Raw genomic sequence first — 18,564 nt, 5'->3', positions numbered from 1 at the left:
GCTTTCTCTGTAACTGCTGTACCCTCTGCACTTTGATTGGCAGGGCCAGGCCTTGTGAGGTTTACACTGCCTAGCCTGTCAATGGAAGTGGAGAGGGTGTGGCAGTTCAGGAAGTGCAGAGCCTCTAGGTGTAAGGGCAACACCCCCGTTGCTCCTACAGGATTATTTGCATATATTAAAACTATTTTTCTTAGCAATGCGTACACATATGAACATGGGACCAACACAGATGCCTTCAGCTACCAAGCGCACATGTAACGGGTCAGCCAGTTTGATAGGAACAAATCTGCTGTAGACGCCCTTTAAATACGTGCATGGATTGTATTCCGTATTCAAGTTAATGGGATGGTCACAGAAATTTCTGCAGCAAAATCTGAACATACATTTAGACAATCTTTTGGAAAGGGGGCCCCATTTGGAGCTATCCCTCTAGAACAGTGATAGGCAAACTGCGGCTCTCCAGCTGTTGCAGAACTACAACTCCCAGCATGCAAAGACTGTCTACAGCTTTCAGCCTACAGCAGGGCATGGTGGGAGTTGTAGTTTTGCAACAGCTGGAGAGCAGTTTGCCTATCACTGCTCTAGAAGAAAGGACAGAAGAGACACTACAAGGATCGGCTCTGGAGCATAGAGATCTATCGTGCTGATCTGGCTCATGAATTCTGTGGTGGGGGATGCCAGAGCAACAATACAGGAACAAAAATAATCTTGAGTTATGCTTGTGTGAAACTTGACCTAAGAAAGAAATGGGGGTTAGTCAGCACATCCCAGGGCGCAGGTGCACGTCCCCATGGCCGGAAGCACAAAAGCAAAAAGAAACAATGCAGCAGCACTCTGTAAACGCAAATAACAAAGTAAATACAATTGTGCCATACTCACTACAGAAAATGTACTAATGCTACTTTAGAAAATGTGAGATTCTTGGCAAATACCTTTTGTACAAAATTATTTGTGCCTGTCCGCCAACAGCAAGGCGATCTCTTTAGGACAGGAACCTACACTAAATACTACCTCCGCTGGTGCCGTACTGGCCTCCATTAAATTGAAGGAATGCAGGCTCCACGTGCATGCTGAGCCCACACTATATTATACCTCTCCTAGTGCCAAATGGCCTTTAATAAATGCATGGAGAGCAGGCTACAGCTTTATACTTGCACTAATTAAAATCAGCCTATGGGACAGACAGGTTAGTTAGGCGTGCACGACCTCCAATGCAGACTGCAAAGAAAGAAATGGGGGTTAGTCAATATCTGGAACCTGCATTCTCCGAATTTAATGGAGGCCATTATAGCACCAAAAGAGGTTTAATATAGTGTGGGCTCAGCATGCATGTGGAACCTGCATTCCCTGTATTTAATGGAGGCCAGTATGGCACCAGCGGAGGTAGTATTTAGTGTAGTTTCCTATCCTAAAGTGATCGCCTTGCTGGTGGCGGACATGCACAAATAATGGTGTACAAAATGTATTTGCCAAGAATCTCACATTTATAACGTAGCATTAGCACGAGTACATTTTCTATAGTGATTACGGCAGAATTGTATTTACTTTTTTATCTGTTTTTGCAGAGTGCTGTTGCATTCTGTTTGTTTTTGCTAACTCTAAAAGGAACAGCACAGCTATGCAATGCATGGATGGCCCACTGACTCCCTTTGGCACAGAGTTACCGTATGCTCCCAAGTCGGAATCCTAGTGATCAGCTAATTGTGAAAATGGCAAAAAAAAATAAAAAAAATAAAAAAAATAATCCACTCTGCTACATTCATTTTATTATTGTTTTTGTTTTATAGAATAAAAAAAGAGCACTGAATACTGATGTAATAAAATACTTTATATTTAATATGAAAAAACCTTTGTAATATACATTTGTGCACACAACGCGTGTCATTTTAGATTGAGAGTATGCCTGATAGGTGAAAGAAAATCTTACTTCACAAGCATTAAAGAGGACCTTTCATCTGAATCAAGTAAGTAAACTGAATATACATACATGGAGAGCGGCGCCCAGGGATCCCCCTGCACTTACTATTATCCCCGGGCGCCGCTCCGTTCTCCTGTTATAGGCTCCGGTAAAGTCATAGTTAGGCTCCACCCATTTGAGCCTGCCGCGGTCTCCTTCTCCTATGCTGTAGCGCTGGCCAATCGCAGGGCTCAGCTCATAGCATGGCTAAGAGCTGAGCGCTGCGATTGGCCAGCGCTACAGCATAGGAGAAGGAGATCGCGGCAGGCTCAAATGGGTGGAGCCTAACTATGACTTTACCGGAGCCTATAACAGGAGAACGGAGCGGCGCCCGGGGATAATAGTAAGTGCAGGGGGATCCCTGGGCGCCGCTCTCCATGTATGTATATTCAGTTTACTTACTTGATTCAGATGAAAAGTCCTCTTTAAAATTGGCCACGAGTGTAGAATCTACATTTTAATAAGTTAAAAAGAAACCAAGATTATATAAACCATGAACTCTGGGAATATGTTAAAAAGTTAATATATTCGAGTGTAACAGTTGAATTGTATATAACAAAAAATACATATATATTTAATACAATATAAAAACACGGGATGCACATAAAAGGGACATATTTGGTAGTCATTTGGTTGTATAAGGGTAATGCGTTGACATTGTGAGAAATACTGCGTTCCCCTCCATATAAATATACAGTATTTCCAATGTACAGTGGGAATGGCAACAGATCCAAACACACTGAACGCGTAAAGCTGATGATCTGTGACAATTAAAACCTTCCCTTTATCAGGAAATTACAAGCGACGGCCTATCCTCAGGATAAGCCATCAATGTCTGATTGGTGGCGGTCCAGTACTCTGCCGATCAGCTGTTTCAGCCGCTGTTGAAACTGCACAGCTCCGTCCATTGTGTAGTGGACAGTGCTGGTTACTGCAACACTGCCCATTCACTTCAATGGAAGCAGTGTTGCATTATCTACGTCCACTACACAGTGGTTGGTGCTGTGTAGTTCTGACACAGACTTCTGAAGCTGGAGCTACTCTGAAACAGCTGACCGGCAGAGGTGCGAGGTGTCTGACCCACCTGATCAGACACGGGTGGCCCATCCTGAAGCTAGGCCATTACCAGCAAAATCTTGGACAAGCCCTTTTAAGGCAGCCATTTTTGGACTCATGACGTGGCTTGCAGTGAAGTGATAGGCTGAGCTTTCATTTTTAAAAAAATTTAAAATGTGAAAGAAAGGATACAATTAAAATATGTTACAATCATACTAAAACTGCCAGGCCACGATTGAATGGAAGACATTTCCAATAGCATCTAGTGTGGGGATGTGGTATCCATGTGTGTAACATTCAAAAGTAGTCAAAACACAAGTACTGGAGTTTCCTTGAACAATCAAATGTATTCCACTTCTCATTTCTGTCCATTAGCCATTGAGAACAAGAATCTGATAGGTTATCAAGGTCAATAATAATCTTGCTAAAAATTCATTTGGGTCAAATCCAAATGTACAGGGTTTCGTCATACCGCATGTAAAGCCCAGATCTAAAGACTTAAATTGAGGTGGATCTGGAAGTTGAGATGCCTAACTGAAAAATAAAAATAAAAATCATCTTTGACCTATTATTGTTATAGCCGCTGAAATGAATGTGAGCTATGGAACTGTGAGAGAAGCGACCACTACTTCACTGAAAAATGGGACCAAGCATTCATATCTTTTTGAGACTGATGGAGGCCCTATATGGTGGACCGTCATCACTTTGACCCTTATCTGGGCAACCTGTAAAGGAGACCTATCAAGGTGAACATAAATGTCCGATCTGCAGGCAACACATTACCGAAGAACTGACCAGTCTGCGGTGGTCTTGATATCCCCTGCGTTGCCAGAGGATTGTGCCTAATTTATGATAAGGCCCAGGTATCATCATTAATTAGGTGCATTCTCCAGCAGTTCGTGCGCCTAAACCAAAATCTACGGCAGCTCTGAGAAAACTAGCGTAAATGAAGACAAATTTATTGTGGCTGCTGGCCAAGGCCCCTTATTTTTTTTAAAGTCACATTTAAAAAAGTGCAAACACATAGTCTGCAACTTTTTAATGACTCTTTTCAGGCGCTGGGGGATAACAAATCTCTCCCATAGTTTAAATCTCTGGTTATTTTAGACTTAGCCAGTGATTTGAACCGCCCACTAGACTCCTATCTGTATGCCCATTGATAGGGAGTCCACTGGATACCTAATCCCAAAATGAACAGGGATTCGAAGGAAAACAAGTTATACGGATCCTTTTCCTAAAAACATACATCAATCTTCTCAGCTCCTCCTGCTCTATAAGATGCTGCCCAGAGATAGACACATGTCTAAGGCAAAAAAATTCCCTTTAAGCAAAATAGGAGTTGGGGTTTTGGGAAAGACTGTACAACATTGCCAGTTATAGGAATATCTATACTTATGTCTTGGACCTTTACTGGGCGCATGTTGTAACTTGTGGTTGAGGTTCTTCCTACCATGAATGAGGGAGGGGATGACCATACTAAGCAAATCATGACGTGATTGCTGTAAAATCAGTAGAATGGAACCACTACGACTTGAAGAGGAAATTATGCTAGAGTTCACAAGGGGGTATACGATCTTCAGCGTTTCACTCATAACTGAGAAACCACATTCAGAATTCTCCACAAATTGATGAGTTCTGGTCTTGACATCTCAGGAACCCTTTTTGAGCCGACCTATTTCTTCTCTATTTTATACTTTTGCGTAAAAAAAAAATACATTTTAAGTGCATCTTCTCTGTCAAAATAACATTAAAGTGACAACACAGAAACCGGCAACGGATGAGAACAGGAGTAATAAAATATACAGGTACAATAAAGAGATGCATCCTCGAGTACAATTTGATTGCACAGATTACACGCTTTCCTTCAGCAAATGTTGCTGCTGTCATATAGAAATGCAATATTATTTTTTTCAGCTACTAAACAAAATTTACATGAAAACAGTTTGATCCATATATGAATACTGTTTCGTGGTATAAATAAGCATTGATTTTAATATATTTCACTAAGTGCACCTTAGTAGCCACTTCTATTTTTTGGAATGCATACCAATAGACTGTTTTGTATAGAAAAAGCACTTCAGTGTTTGTTTGTTTTTTCCAGTTAAAAAGTTCTTATAAAAATAATTCTGACAATGGCACATGGGTCTCCTCTGTACCAGAGGGAGAAGACGGCGCTGCAGTCCTGACGTTACACAAAGTGCGCCTCTCTGTGTTCCAGTTCCTGTACACGTTTTGGCCTAAGACGTGGAAAGGTTGGCTTCACATCTGTTTGGGGACTATCCTCGGGAGTGGGTTTTTGAGAGTTTTTGCCTTGTCCCTGAAGGTCAGTTGTCGGGTCTGAGTCTACAATAAGATTCACATTGTTGTTATTAATCTGACATTGAGCTTTCATCAGACTTGCAGAGGAAGCGTCACTCTGAGATGTCTCTTCACTTGGCTTGGTTTTATAAGACGGTGGCTTGTAAAAAGTTCCTGGCGGGGGCTGCAAAGTTCTTGGAGCCCTGTAAATGGACAGCACATTAGGCTCTGCAGAGGTATTATCTGTGGTAATGGGCTTGAGTTGAGTTGTAGATGGTATTTTTGGCAGTGTGGCACTTACACAAGTAGTGCTTGAGGGCAAACTGGTCGGCCCACTGTCGAGGGCTCTGATCTCCTGTGGAACATTGGTCATGATCATTGCAGTCCTCGGTGTTATGTCATACTGTTTATACTGTTTATCCCAAGTTTTACGATGGCTCTGGGAGTCGTAACATGAAAGTCTATGGCAAGAATTAATTGTGGGTAAAGATTTGTTCTCAGAGACCTCTTCAATGATAGGAGTATTGCCGAGTGTATCAGATAAGGTGACGCCCACATTCCTGGAATTCTCGTTCAGCACAGAAGGAGGAAGACGATCCACAGGTAGACTTACAGGGCGAACCACTGGTTTCGTCCGAGGAGCCCGCAGCAGAACTTTGGTTACTTGCCTATAAGATTTTACAGGTGCAGGGATGTTTGTGTTTGAAAGGTCTTCTGAGCTGCTCCTTCTAACAGCAACGTCACCCTCTGAAATGGCATCCATGGAACAATCTAGAAGAGTACATGAATAATTACATGGTGTTGTTAATTCATTTTATAGACACATCACAGAGCATGCCTAGAAATATATCCCATAGAAGTCAATGAGGTCAGCTCCTGTCCATTGTGTCTATGGCCCATGGGGCTGCTCTCAAAGAACAGGAAGTCTTGACACATTTTAGGTCTAATGGTCCTATGTTTAATTTGCTTATTTAACATCCTGTAAACTTAGCTGCTGGCGCCAAACATTTGCCATGCAGAAAAATTTTAAATTATACAATGTCTATTCAAGCACCCATGTAATATATGATCAAACAAAGGTCTGCAGTGTAGATCTCCACTCTGTGAGAAGCAACACCTCTAAAGCCCCCCAGTACTTTGGATACATCATGCTACATGGTGAGGTGAACAAATAAAATTTCTTCTATCCCTTTGTGTGGAGAATAGGAAGTACACAAGGGTTCACAATTCATGTGCACCCCTAAATCTGCATTTATGAATTTTTCTTAAAGGGGTCTTCAGGAATGATTTACAATGGCTGCCAGCAACCTTTCCTAGTATGTAAGCAGAACTGGTTGCCACTACTTGTAGAGCTGCTCTACAATTGATGTAATGATGTGATCCTGCCTATGATATGCCATCATGGCTGAGCAGCCTGACAGGAATGCTCACCAATTTGTAGCATATGCAAATGCCAGAAAGTAGATTGTAGTGAGGGCCTTCTCCCTCACCGCCCTAGGCAGCTCTGCATGTGGAGGTAACCAGTCCTGCTCACATTCTAGGACGGGATTCTGGCATTCATTTTGAATCATTCCAGGAGAACCACTTTAAGAAAAACTTATATGAAGGAGGAAGCAATCTGTTAAAAGCTTCGTACCAATCAATCAATGGGGGAGATTTATCAAATCTGGTGTAAAGTAAAACCGGTCTAGTTGCCCATAGCAACCAATCAGATTCCAACTTTCATTTTTCAGAGCTCCTTTGGAAAATAAAACGATCTATCCGATCGGTTTCTATGGGCAACTAAGCCAGTTTTCCTTTGCTCTAGTTTTGATAAATCTCCCCCACTATGTCCAAAGTCATAACCGCTTAACCACTGGGCTAGGATTGACCCAAAATTTTTGAATGTTTATATGAACAAAAGGACTTGAAGGGGCACAAAATCCCTTCGTTTATGATACAAATCGGGGCATGAAGGGATTAAATGAGGTGTCTAGGGCTGCTGTGGTCAAGTCATAACACAATGCCATTCATGGACACTCATCGTGGCCTTACACATTAGATGAAAGTCAGTCGAACGTGCCGATTTTGTCAGGACTGGACGACCATCTAATGTACACATGGGATGTTCAGTTGCCCCCTTCTCGGGGTAACGAAAGGGTGGAGCATTTTGAATTTACCATGACGTTCCTTTTGTTCCACTTGTGGCAAACCATCTGCAGAGGTGTCTGTCAGTCTCCTTAGGCTAGGTTCACATCTGTGGCAGAGATTCCAGAAAGAGCCTCTGTCACAGATTTTTGCAGAGAAAATAAAAGGATAAAATGACGCTGCATTATAGTGAATGGGATCCATTGGACACCGGTATATGCCAGATCCCACAATTTCGGTATTCTGATCCAATGCCAGAACAGAATACCCGAATTAAAACGATGGCGTGAACTTAGCCTTACTGCCAATCGGCTGAGCCAGATGCACATGTATATAGGGGGCCGCAGCTATCTGACATGTATGGTCGGCTTAGGAGCTCAAGGTAATGTTTGGACCAAAACTACAACCCGGAGCATTTCAGCCAACTGGCTGGCAACTCACCTTGCTCATCTGAACCACGCAGGGTGACGACAGGACTGCCTGCTTCTGAGGAGTCTCTCCTTTCTTCAGATTCACTTACATTATTTTCTGCAAGATAAAATGCGCCCATTTCACCACTAAAAGTGCAGAGTGCACGGAAAATCTACATGTAATTATAGTAAAATAAATGCCAAAGTGTAAGGGCGCGTGAAAAAGGGGACCAAATATCTCATCAGAGCGAATACCTGCACAAATAATAAAAACACCTCAAACCATATCAGTGATAATCCTCTAATAATCCTCTAATAGAAAAGTTTTTTTTTTTGTTTCTTCCTTCCACTCCTGGATGCATTAACTGACAAAAGATTTTTTGGTCATTACATACAGGAAACTTTCTTAAAATGTCATAATGGAGTAGTAGGAATAATTTTCAGCAGAGTTCTCCAGAAACTCTACATGTAGTACATATGGATTTTAACATGTTACATTCAAAGGGGTAAAATATATGGTAAATATCCGTATCGCATCTCAGCTGGTCTGTGGAGAAGATGGGGTTGTCCAATCTGGAAATTCATAACATATCAATGGGATACGCCATAAATAACTCATCTCAAGAACAGTGCCCATGGAGTCCTCTTCATTCGCTGCTATGGGACTTCTGAAAATAGGTGAACGAGGCCCCGTTCTTGAGGTAGGAGTCTCAGAGGTCGGACCCTAATTTATAGGACATTTATGGTAGATCCCATCAAGATGTCATAAAAGTCCAGATAGGATGACTCCTTTAAAATCTCATCCACTTTGCTGCTAACTAATGCGCTGAAAATTTTCCACCCCCAAACCCGGACGGAAAATCGGCACCATATCGGCTATATGTGAACATACCCTTAGGGGTGGAACAGTATAGGAAATAATGAAAGGCAGCCATTTTAGAAAATTCCATGCGCTAACAACTGCATACCATTCTCCTCGACAATATCCATACTCTGGCTTCGGATTAACCTCTCCTCCACACCTTTAAAATCGAACAACGCTTCATCCAGGGAGTTGGCGCGTTTTGACGGCATAAAACTCTGGGAGGCCAAGAAAATTGCATAAGATTAATCTCAGTTCAGTCGGGTGTCTAAGGTTTGTATAAATTAGTGCGATTGTGCGAATCTTACTTCGTTCCCCAACGGCAGTGACTGCGACATCCTTACAGGCTGCTGCTCTCTATCCTCTGTCTTATCCACAGAGTTAATCATCTGACGTGACACATTAAATATCTTATCATAGTGCGATATCAGAAGCTCCACTATACGGGCCTGATATGGATAGTCCACAAGAGAAGAAAGTGATACGGTAGCATCGGTCTGACGTGGTCTAAGCAGGGTGGGCCCGAATATTATTCCTAGATTACTAGCCGTCATTTTATTTTCTTCCACTTCTTCTGTGACCCTGAATGGGGAAAAATATATATGCGCTATAATTATAATTGCTGGATCCTTATGTGGAGCAGGAAGGACACGTCATGTACCACCACAAAAAGACAACCTTCACATCAAAACTGAAGAGAAAGAGGGTTTTCTCCGGTAGAGGTTTGTCGATATGTTGTAAGTATGGGACACTATCGCATACATTGCATAGGCTGGGATATATGGATGGAGCACCGCTGTAATACATACAGTGCTGCTCAAGACAACAAGACAAACAAAAGATACTGCCGGGGATGAATGGTCGTCCTTGTCCTCCAGAACAGAAGACATTAATACATAGCAGAGCATACTGTCTCATGGAGGGGGTCGTCACTGAGAGAGCCCCCTCTACAACCTACACAGTAGGTGTCTTCATGAGACAATAACTTTAAATTTCAAATCCCTTTTATTGTTACATAGGGCTAACTAAAAAACAATATACTGTATTTTTCACTTTATAAGAAGCACTGATCATAAGATGCACCTAGGTTTTAGAGGAGGAAAATAAAAAAATATTTTTCATCAGACCTCAGAACAGTCCCCCAAATCTTCATCAGACCTCAGATTGGACCCCCAATCAGACTCCAGTCTTCATAAGACCTTAGTTCAGAACCCTCAATCTTTATCAGACCTCAGTTCAGACCTCCATTCTTTATCAGACCTCAAATCAGAGCCCCCCCCCCCACCCAATAAGACCCCCAATCCTCAGATCAGATCCCCCCAATCTTTATCAAATCTCAGATCAGGTTCCCCCCAATCTTCATCAGACCTCAGATCAGACAGTAAAATAAATAAAACAAGTTACCTCTCTTGCTCCGGACCACACATTCTTCCTGCACTCACCGTTTCCTGGTCTTGTGCCGGTGCCATGCTGCACCGTGACCGGACATCGCACAGCGTCATGGCATGGTGCACACCTACATGCACTACGTCCTGACGCTATATGCAGTCAGAACAAAGCACAGCCCTGAAGACGACCAGGGAGCGGTGAGTACAGTCAGTGCTAGCAGCGCTCCCTGCAGCTCCTGCATACCAATGAGCAATTCCATGATGAGGGGGGGGAAAAAATGTGTCTTGTATAGCAAAAAATACGGTATATAATAAATCCGAAAACTTCTAATATGCTGTGAGCTTTAAGGGCAGCATAGTATAGACAGGCCACCTGCATTATTAGCCCACACAGCACAAAAACATGACTCATAGTTAAAAGTCAGCTGCATTATAGAGGGAACGTCTCCTCCTGCCCCTCTGAAAAGTATGCTCCAAAATTTTAATCACGCGGAGGATGCAAATATAGTTGTTACGAAAACAGACATGTCAGGAGAGGCGACAGGTCTTCTTTAAACAGACGCTACCTATGAAGATGTCCCACTAGGAACTGTAAGGTGTTGTAGTTAGGCGGCGGCAGCTGTTTCAGCAAATCTCTGATCTTAAGGATGACTCTGTTCAGCTCCACTCCAGATGGTTGCCTTTTTAATGGAGGGCTACTTGCTTTGGAGTCAACTTCATCAATGGCACGTTGGCTTTCTTTGGCAAGTCCAATCAACTCATTGTAAAGTCGAAACACCATCAAAGGTTCCGGCAACTGAAGGATGACACAATAAGCAGGATTTAGCATTTCATGATACAGGACATGACCAAATATATGTGTGCGTAAATACTATTGTAGAAAGAACAGGTCTTTCCACTCTGTACAGCAAAGGCTAACATCAAATAACATACCTGTCGGAGGTAGAGTTTGAGGACATTACTGATGTCATGGGGATACAAATCGGACAGCTCCACCAAGTCTTTTCCATTTTCAAATGCCTGACACAGTTTCTCAACTCTGGACTTTGCGCCATTCACACGATAAATGCCCTGAAAGTCATAAGATAAACTGTAAGGTATCACTTACAAAACTCTATAGGAATCTCAACTTTCCAACCGTTTTTGTGTTTCCTTTCAGGGTGAAGAATTTAAAAAAGTTGTAGACAAGAAAGGAGGATAAAATAGCCAAACACACAGAGCAATGAGGGAAAAACTGCTCTATCCATGGGTGGCCTTCAACAAGCAGATGGCTTTATACCTCTGACCTGGTCATGGATGTCACCTCTAGTCTGACCTCAGGTACATGACTGTTGAAAATGGGTTCTTTACTACAGCTATTTAAACTGGTAAGGGCCTCTACATAAACCAATTCTGAATTTACTATTAGACTGGACAACCAAGTGATTACCTTGATTTCTTTCCATTAGGCCAGTTTCACCAGTGGGTCTGTGTGACTGGGATAAATTTACCAACTCTGGGGTTCAAAAGCATAGTGTCTGGGGGGGCCCCCACGGTACCACTAAGCTCCAACCCCAGCAGTCGGCTAAGCCCCACACACGCTAGCTTAATGTGCTCCCTTGGTTAGATGGAATGTAACTCCATGAATGCTCCTCTGGTGCTCCTCAGGTTCTGACATCATGTCAGAGCAATATGATATATATCAAAGCACTTCCTTACTTTGAAATGTGCAGTCACTATCGGTGTATGTTCAACCGGAAAGTCTCGAGTCACCCCAATATCTGCCCAATGCTCAATTTTCTATTGATCAGATCATTACTGTACTACACAAATGGACGCTGCCACCAAATCTGCTTGCCTTCTCCTTTACCCTTTTGATTACTTGATATACTTTTCGACATATCCAAGAAGATATGGACTCAATGTACCGTATATATTTTACCAAGAAACGGAACAGACTGTGACGTACTTGCCAAAAGGTGGAAAACATAGCGGTGGATTCCCAATCTGGGTTTAATTGAAGAAACCCCCTCACCTTTGTAGATAGTGCTCTGCTCTCTATTTCGGAGGTGCACTTCTTGATAATGAAAGGAATGCCATCAGGAGCGTTCTTGGCGGCCTGAGTAAATTCTACTCCAAAGAGATGAAGTCTTCCATGAAGCTTTTTGTGTCCGCATTGAATGGCTAATGTTTCCAGGCACTTCTTATGGCAAGCAAGAGAACACTGCAATAAAGGAACCCTTTAAATGGGCTGTTGTCCCTTTATGCAAAGGGATAATAATAACAATTGTGTAATCATTGACTTAAAGCTATGGTGAAAATAAGTCCTGGGTGGGACGGGAAATGCAGTAAACCCATACAAAGCATGCACAAGAGAAGCAATGTCCCATAGCCTTGTATTTTTTTTTTTGTGTCTGGTGCCTAAACCTGAATTACTGGCCTCGCTTACCTCCTCGCACTCCGCCCCATGAAACACCACTAGACTGTCACACTCTCGGCACTTGGAGGGAGCTCTTAGTTTTCGCAGCTTGTGTGTCTGGGATGCTTTGGACATGATGGTATTCCGGAACGGTCCTGGGGAATTGGCAATCTCAGAAACTAGGTCATTCAAACCTACAAAGGAAAACGATACGTCTGTAATGAGCACATGGTACACAGCAACCCCAAACATCATAAAAAAAGTTATTGCAAGAAACTCATAAATGTAATCTATTCTGCAATCTATTCAAATGCCTTTTAGGTCAAGCGTACATTTTAGAGTCCTCAAACCCAAGGCAAACACAGTTCCTCAGCATTATCTTAAAGAGGTCTTCCAAGTGTCCTCAGGATAGGTCATCAATATCTGATTGGTGGGGGTTCAACACCCTGCACCCCTGCCGATCAGCTGTTTGAAGGAGCGCCACGGCCTCCTTGCAGACTACCCTAGGCCACTGACATCACTTTTATCGGTCAGATGGCCTAGTCCCAGCCTATCTGATCGGCGGGAGTGCCAGGAGTCAGATCTCCATCGATAAGATACTGATGACCTATCCTGAGGACAGGTCATCACTATAAAACACTAAAAGCCCTTTAAAGCACATCGCATTAAAGAGGGCCTATAACATCCCTTGTAATAAAAATAGTTGCTCCAGAACTGTTATGACTCTGTTGTGCCATCCCTTTATTATTTCTTCTAGAAGTTTTTGAATGAATTCCTAGCAGTTTACCACGAAGATCCAGCTGAGTGTTACCAGTTGGGGGGTGTCCCTGCACAGTCTGACAATATACAATCAGTGCTGCCAGTTTCACGCTGGGCAGGGACAACACTAACTGGAACTTCACTGCAAACTGCTAGTAATTTATTCATAACTTCCAGCAGGAATAATAAAGGAATGGCACATCATGGAGTCATAAGAATAGCTGTGCCAGAATTATTACAAGGGGGGTGCATGTAGTTACTAATACAGACATGTCAGGAGAGGTGACAGGTTCTCATACAGATAAGAGCACAGTTGGCTGACTACCTTGTGTGTGTGTATGGGGGTTTGCCGGCACTCTCCAGACAGATATTAGGGGATAAGAAGGATCTCTGAATTTCCACTCCTGAGATCAGCTGCAAGTTTCTGGCAGAGGCTAAGATTGATTTTACATGGCCGAGAATACGGTCAATTATTAGTAACTAACATTCATACAAATGTTTGTTCCCGATAATTGACCTGAGTAAAAGTGTCGCAGATCACCCGACCAAAGAGCAAAACTCTTGACTGTTGGGTGAACACATCTTTCATGCAGCACCTAAAACCCTTGTTTATTAGCAGTATACCGCCCTATGGAAACAGGAGATGTGCTGCCAACACTAAGCAAAGTAAATGGAAGACAAACGATTGAAATAGCAATCATCTACCCTCCTTTCACTTAGCTTTCCCTTAGTGTGAAAGGCACTTTAAATGAATGCTGATTGACTTGTACATCACTGATTGGCATTCAATATTGGCCTATGATCAGGTCATGTAGGAGGAACATTGCACCCACTGCGAGCCTGGCTGAGTGCATTGTGCATGTGTCAGGAAGAATGGCTGTCTACTGAACGTGTGTTTGGCCAGCAGCAAATAAAGGTGTAAGGGTAACTTTCACAAACCCATACCGGGCCTAATTACCGTTATCTGAAGGAGAAGGAGGCTCTCTCTCATCCAGATCGTCAGCCGATGACATGGTCCCCGTGGATGGAGTCCTAGGGAGGCGTCTCTTAAAGTCTCCTGAAATACAATAAAACCTTAAATCAAAGACCTATTTTATACAGACAGTCAGGGCCGGCTCTATAATAAGGCAGACCAAGTGGCTGCTTGAGGGCGCAGAGAAGGGGGGGGATGTCGCCAGGGCGGAAATATTATATATATTTTTTTTAAATACATCACTTGCGGACTTGCCCCTCCGGGCCAGCGCGCCCGCTCCAGCCTGCAGGTGTGCCGTGCGGCCCTCACCTCCTCACAGAGCGGCACGCAGGCTCAGCAGCAGCACGGCATCGGCAACACAGACAGTCAACGGGGTCAGGGGGGGGTGACTGCCAAGTGGAGCGGCGGCGGGCGGCAGGCAGCAGCAACTGGTTCAGACTGGGGAGCGGAGGTCTGGAGACTGGAGGCAGAGCTGTTGGTGGTGAGTAACTGTGCAGACAAATGTCTCTGAGTAGTCTGTCTGTGCGGCCCACAGGGAGAAATGTATGTGGCATGGGGGGTGGGGGGTTTGAAATGGACATGATGGAGGGGGGGAGAAATGTGACAACATGGATCATGGAGGGGGAGAAAAATGTGACAACATGGATCATGGAGGGGGAGAAAAATGTGACAACATGGATCATGGAGGGGGAGAAAAATGTGACATCATGGAGGGGGAGAGAAATGTGACAACATGGATGGAGGGGGAGAAATGTGACAACATGGATGGAGGGGGAGAAATGTGACAACATGGATGGAGGGGGAGAAATGTGACAACATGGATGGAGGGGGAGAAATGTGACAATATGGATGGAGGGGGAGAAATGTGACAACATGGATGGAGGGGGAGAAATGTGACAACATGGATGGAGGGGGAGAAATGTGACAACATGGATGGAGGGGGAGAAATGTGACAACATGGATGGAGGGGGAGAAATGTGACAACGTGGATCATGGAGGGGGGAGAAATGTGAGGGCTGATGTGACATAGGTGATTTGACATGGAGGGGTGAGAAATGTGACATGGGGGGGTGATGGCTGACATGGGGGGGCTGATGGCTGACATGGGGGGGCTGATGGCTGACATGGGGGGGCTGATGGCTGACATGGGGGGGCTGATGGCTGACATGGGGGGGCTGATGGCTGACATGGGGGGGCTGATGGCTGACATGGGGGGGCTGATGGCTGACATGGGGGGGCTGATGGCTGACATGGGGGGGCTGATGGCTGACATGAGGGGGCTGATATGGGGGGGCTGATGGCTGACATGGGGGGGCTGATGGCTGACATGGGGGGGGCTGATGGCTGACATGGGGGGGGGCTGATGGCTGACATGGGGGGGGGCTGATGGCTGACATGGGGGGGCTGATGGCTGACATGGGGGGGCTGATGGCTGACAGGGGGGGGGCTGATGGCTGACAGGGGGGGGGCTGATGGCTGACAGGGGGGGGGCTGATGGCTGACAGGGGGGGGGCTGATGGCTGACAGGGGGGGGGGCTGATGGCTGACAGGGGGGGCTGATGGCTGACATGGGGGGGGCTGATGGCTGACATGGGGGGGGGCTGATGGCTGACATGGGGGGGGGCTGATGGCTGACATGGGGGGGGGCTGATGGCTGACAGGGGGGGGGCTGATGGCTGACAGGGGGGGGGGCTGATGGCTGACAGGGGGGGGGGGCTGATGGCTGACAGGGGGGGCTGATGGCTGACATGGGGGGGCTGATGGCTGACATGGGGGGGCTGATGGCTGACAGGGGGGGGCTGATGGCTGACATGGGGGGGGGCTGATGGCTGACATGGGGGGGGCTGATGGCTGACATGGGGGGGCTGATGGCTGACATGGGGGGGGCTGATGGCTGACATGGGGGGGCTGATGGCTGACATGGGGGGGGCTGATATGGGGGGCTGATGGCTGACATGGGGGGCTGATCTGAGGCATTGGGGGTCTAATCTGAGGTCTGATTAACATTGGGGGTGTGATTGCTGGTCTGACCTGAGGTGTAATGAAAAATATTTTTTTCTTATTATCCTCCTCTAAAACCTTATGGGCCGGTGCGTCTTATAGGGCGAAAAATACGGTCCTCAAACCAGCGATTGTCTGAAGCAGAGCGAAGATACCAGGACCACACAGAGAAGCCAGCCAGCTGATGCAGACAGAACCAGGGCCAGGTGAGCTAGCTTGGGGGGGAGGGGGAGCCAAAATGTAGCTTCGCTTGTGTAAAAATCCTTGCACCGACCCTGCAGACAGTTATTAGGAAACTACTAGTACTGAAATGTACCTGGACTAGCTGATGGAGAGTCCATAGAACGGGACTCACTACTGCCCCCTGCACTCTCAGAATCACTGCACATGCCTCCGCTCTGGTTACCGGTGGACCAGGACCTGAATGGTGGACCTCTTATGGCTAGAAAAAGATTAAAGCAGAAGAACAGTCACTCTCTGCAAATACAAGTGGAAGGCAAATATACTGCGGCATTACTCGGACATCCTACCCTGAATATCAGTGCTGCTACTCGATCTCTTCTGCCCAATCTTCTGAGAGCGGTTATAGAAAGGACTGCCCATGTCTTCAGGAGACTGGGCGGGATATTCGGCAGAACCTTGGGATAGGTTTCCATGTGATGCACGGGTACTGTTCTCGTCTCCCTTTGACATAAGCCTAAAAAGACCCCAAAAACATAAGATAAGAATCAGGGAGAATTGTTGGTATGTAATGGCACATACAGTGTTGCCCTGGCACTCACCGTCCAATCTGTGCGTGAGATCCTACTTCAATGCCGCAGTCATCTTTGGGCAGGTTCTTCACAAACTCTGAATACTGCTGACCTGGCTCATAGCGCTTGGCAATCTCACAGAGGGTCTGGCAGTTGACAGGCAGCGATACCACTTGGGCGTGCTGCAACTGGAATAAATTCACTGTTGCCTGTTTACAAAATGATGGAATATATTAGAAAGACTTCAACGCATGAATACACTACAATGTGTAAAACACCTCCTCTTATCAGGCTCTTGTCCTGCTCCCCCTCCTCTCCACTAAATCTCAACTCCCTGATCAAATCTCTCTTCCTTAAAGACAGTCTGCCTGCTCACTGAAGGATCAGATTCTATAGAAGCCTATGGAGAAGGGAGGGAGAGGATGCAAAGGAAGGAGGAGCTTCTGGAGACAGGCAGAGAGACTGACAGAGACTGCTGCTGGTTTGTAAGCACTTTACTTTGCTGGAATCACAGCTAAACTGCTCAGTACTGTGGTATAATGTCCTTCATTACTGCTGCTGTTTCTGAGGTTGTGCTATGGCAAGTTAGGAAGTAGCATCATCTGTTTGTCCATGTGTAGTGTATGGGCAGACATGAAAGTAGCTAGTCTCCACCTACCAGCTCAGAAACAACTTAGGAGGAAAATAGTACTAAAAATGCCAAATACAAGTTACAGCCAAAAATAGTGATATAACTCATGTACACATTAAGGCAGTTTCATGTGCGTGACAATTTTCATCTGCTACCTGCATTTTTTTGGGATAGCGCACTGAACTCCTGTACATTTCTATGGGGCCATGGCAACATCTGTATTTTTGTGGATCCATATGGCTGTTACGCACATTTTTAGATCACCACCTATTCTGGTCTCTATGAGAATAGTCCTTTCTATTTATGTGAGAAAAATGCAGAGTGCACGAGGAAGATATCCATATTTTGCATATACGCAGGTTTGGAGGACCGAAATATGGGAACAACCCTGTGCATAAAGCTACGTATGGTTTGTATGCATTTGTGCAGAATTTTTGGTGACCATTCTCTTTTATAAAACTCACAGGGCAACGGCTGTTCACCGTTCTGAGGGTGTCTGAAGTGCACTGGTGATACTTGGGCTGAAATCAGTGCAATATTTCAGCTCTGCAGCAGAATCTGCATGTATAAACTGAGAATTTTGCCCTTTAGCCTGCAAATAAATGACAACGGCTATGGAGCTGCTGACTAGAGATTAACTGAAGCAGTGGCAGACCCTATTATATCCTTGATGAACCATGAGGGAATCCGTCGCCTTTACTACCAAAATGATGAATCATCATTTTAAGCTCTTGCAATAAGTGCAGTATATAAAACACAATAATGACTGTAAATGAAAATGCAGATTTTAACCCCTGTTAGTCCAAACCCTACCATCATTCTTCTAATGTACCCCTCCCGAGAGAGTCAATAAATCACAATGATTAATCGTAACCATCAAGGAAAATATTCTAAAACCCACCATCTCAGTGCATTCCTACTATCTGCATAGCGTATTAAAGGGCCTGCAACC

At 44.8% G+C, this 18,564-nt stretch overlaps 1 protein-coding gene across 2 annotated transcripts in view; it reads right to left on the bottom strand.

Annotated features, from left to right (window-relative positions):
- Positions 1-2,539: 2,539 nt before the first annotated feature.
- The window catches only part of ARHGAP29 (Rho GTPase activating protein 29), a 108,851-nt gene continuing 92,826 nt past the window's right edge, over positions 2,540-18,564 (bottom strand). For both annotated transcript variants that reach the window (XM_040406669.1, XM_040406670.1), the window contains 12 exons: positions 17,012-17,190; positions 16,760-16,926; positions 16,546-16,671; positions 14,214-14,312; positions 12,527-12,690; positions 12,113-12,301; positions 11,032-11,169; positions 10,665-10,894; positions 9,019-9,292; positions 8,817-8,928; positions 7,880-7,966; positions 2,540-6,082 (listed from right to left, as the gene is read on the bottom strand). In XM_040406669.1, coding sequence (XP_040262603.1) covers positions 5,202-6,082; positions 7,880-7,966; positions 8,817-8,928; positions 9,019-9,292; positions 10,665-10,894; positions 11,032-11,169; positions 12,113-12,301; positions 12,527-12,690; positions 14,214-14,312; positions 16,546-16,671; positions 16,760-16,926; positions 17,012-17,190 — 2,646 coding nt within the window. In that variant the 3' untranslated portion in view covers positions 2,540-5,201. The remainder of the gene's footprint in view (positions 6,083-7,879; positions 7,967-8,816; positions 8,929-9,018; positions 9,293-10,664; positions 10,895-11,031; positions 11,170-12,112; positions 12,302-12,526; positions 12,691-14,213; positions 14,313-16,545; positions 16,672-16,759; positions 16,927-17,011; positions 17,191-18,564) is intronic.

Source organism: Bufo bufo, chromosome 9 (assembly GCF_905171765.1).
Source record: "Bufo bufo chromosome 9, aBufBuf1.1, whole genome shotgun sequence".
Classification (NCBI taxonomy): Eukaryota; Metazoa; Chordata; class Amphibia; order Anura; family Bufonidae; genus Bufo; species Bufo bufo.
The sequence above is the reverse complement of the archived record's forward strand: the minus strand, read 5'-3'. Positions and strand labels throughout refer to the sequence as shown.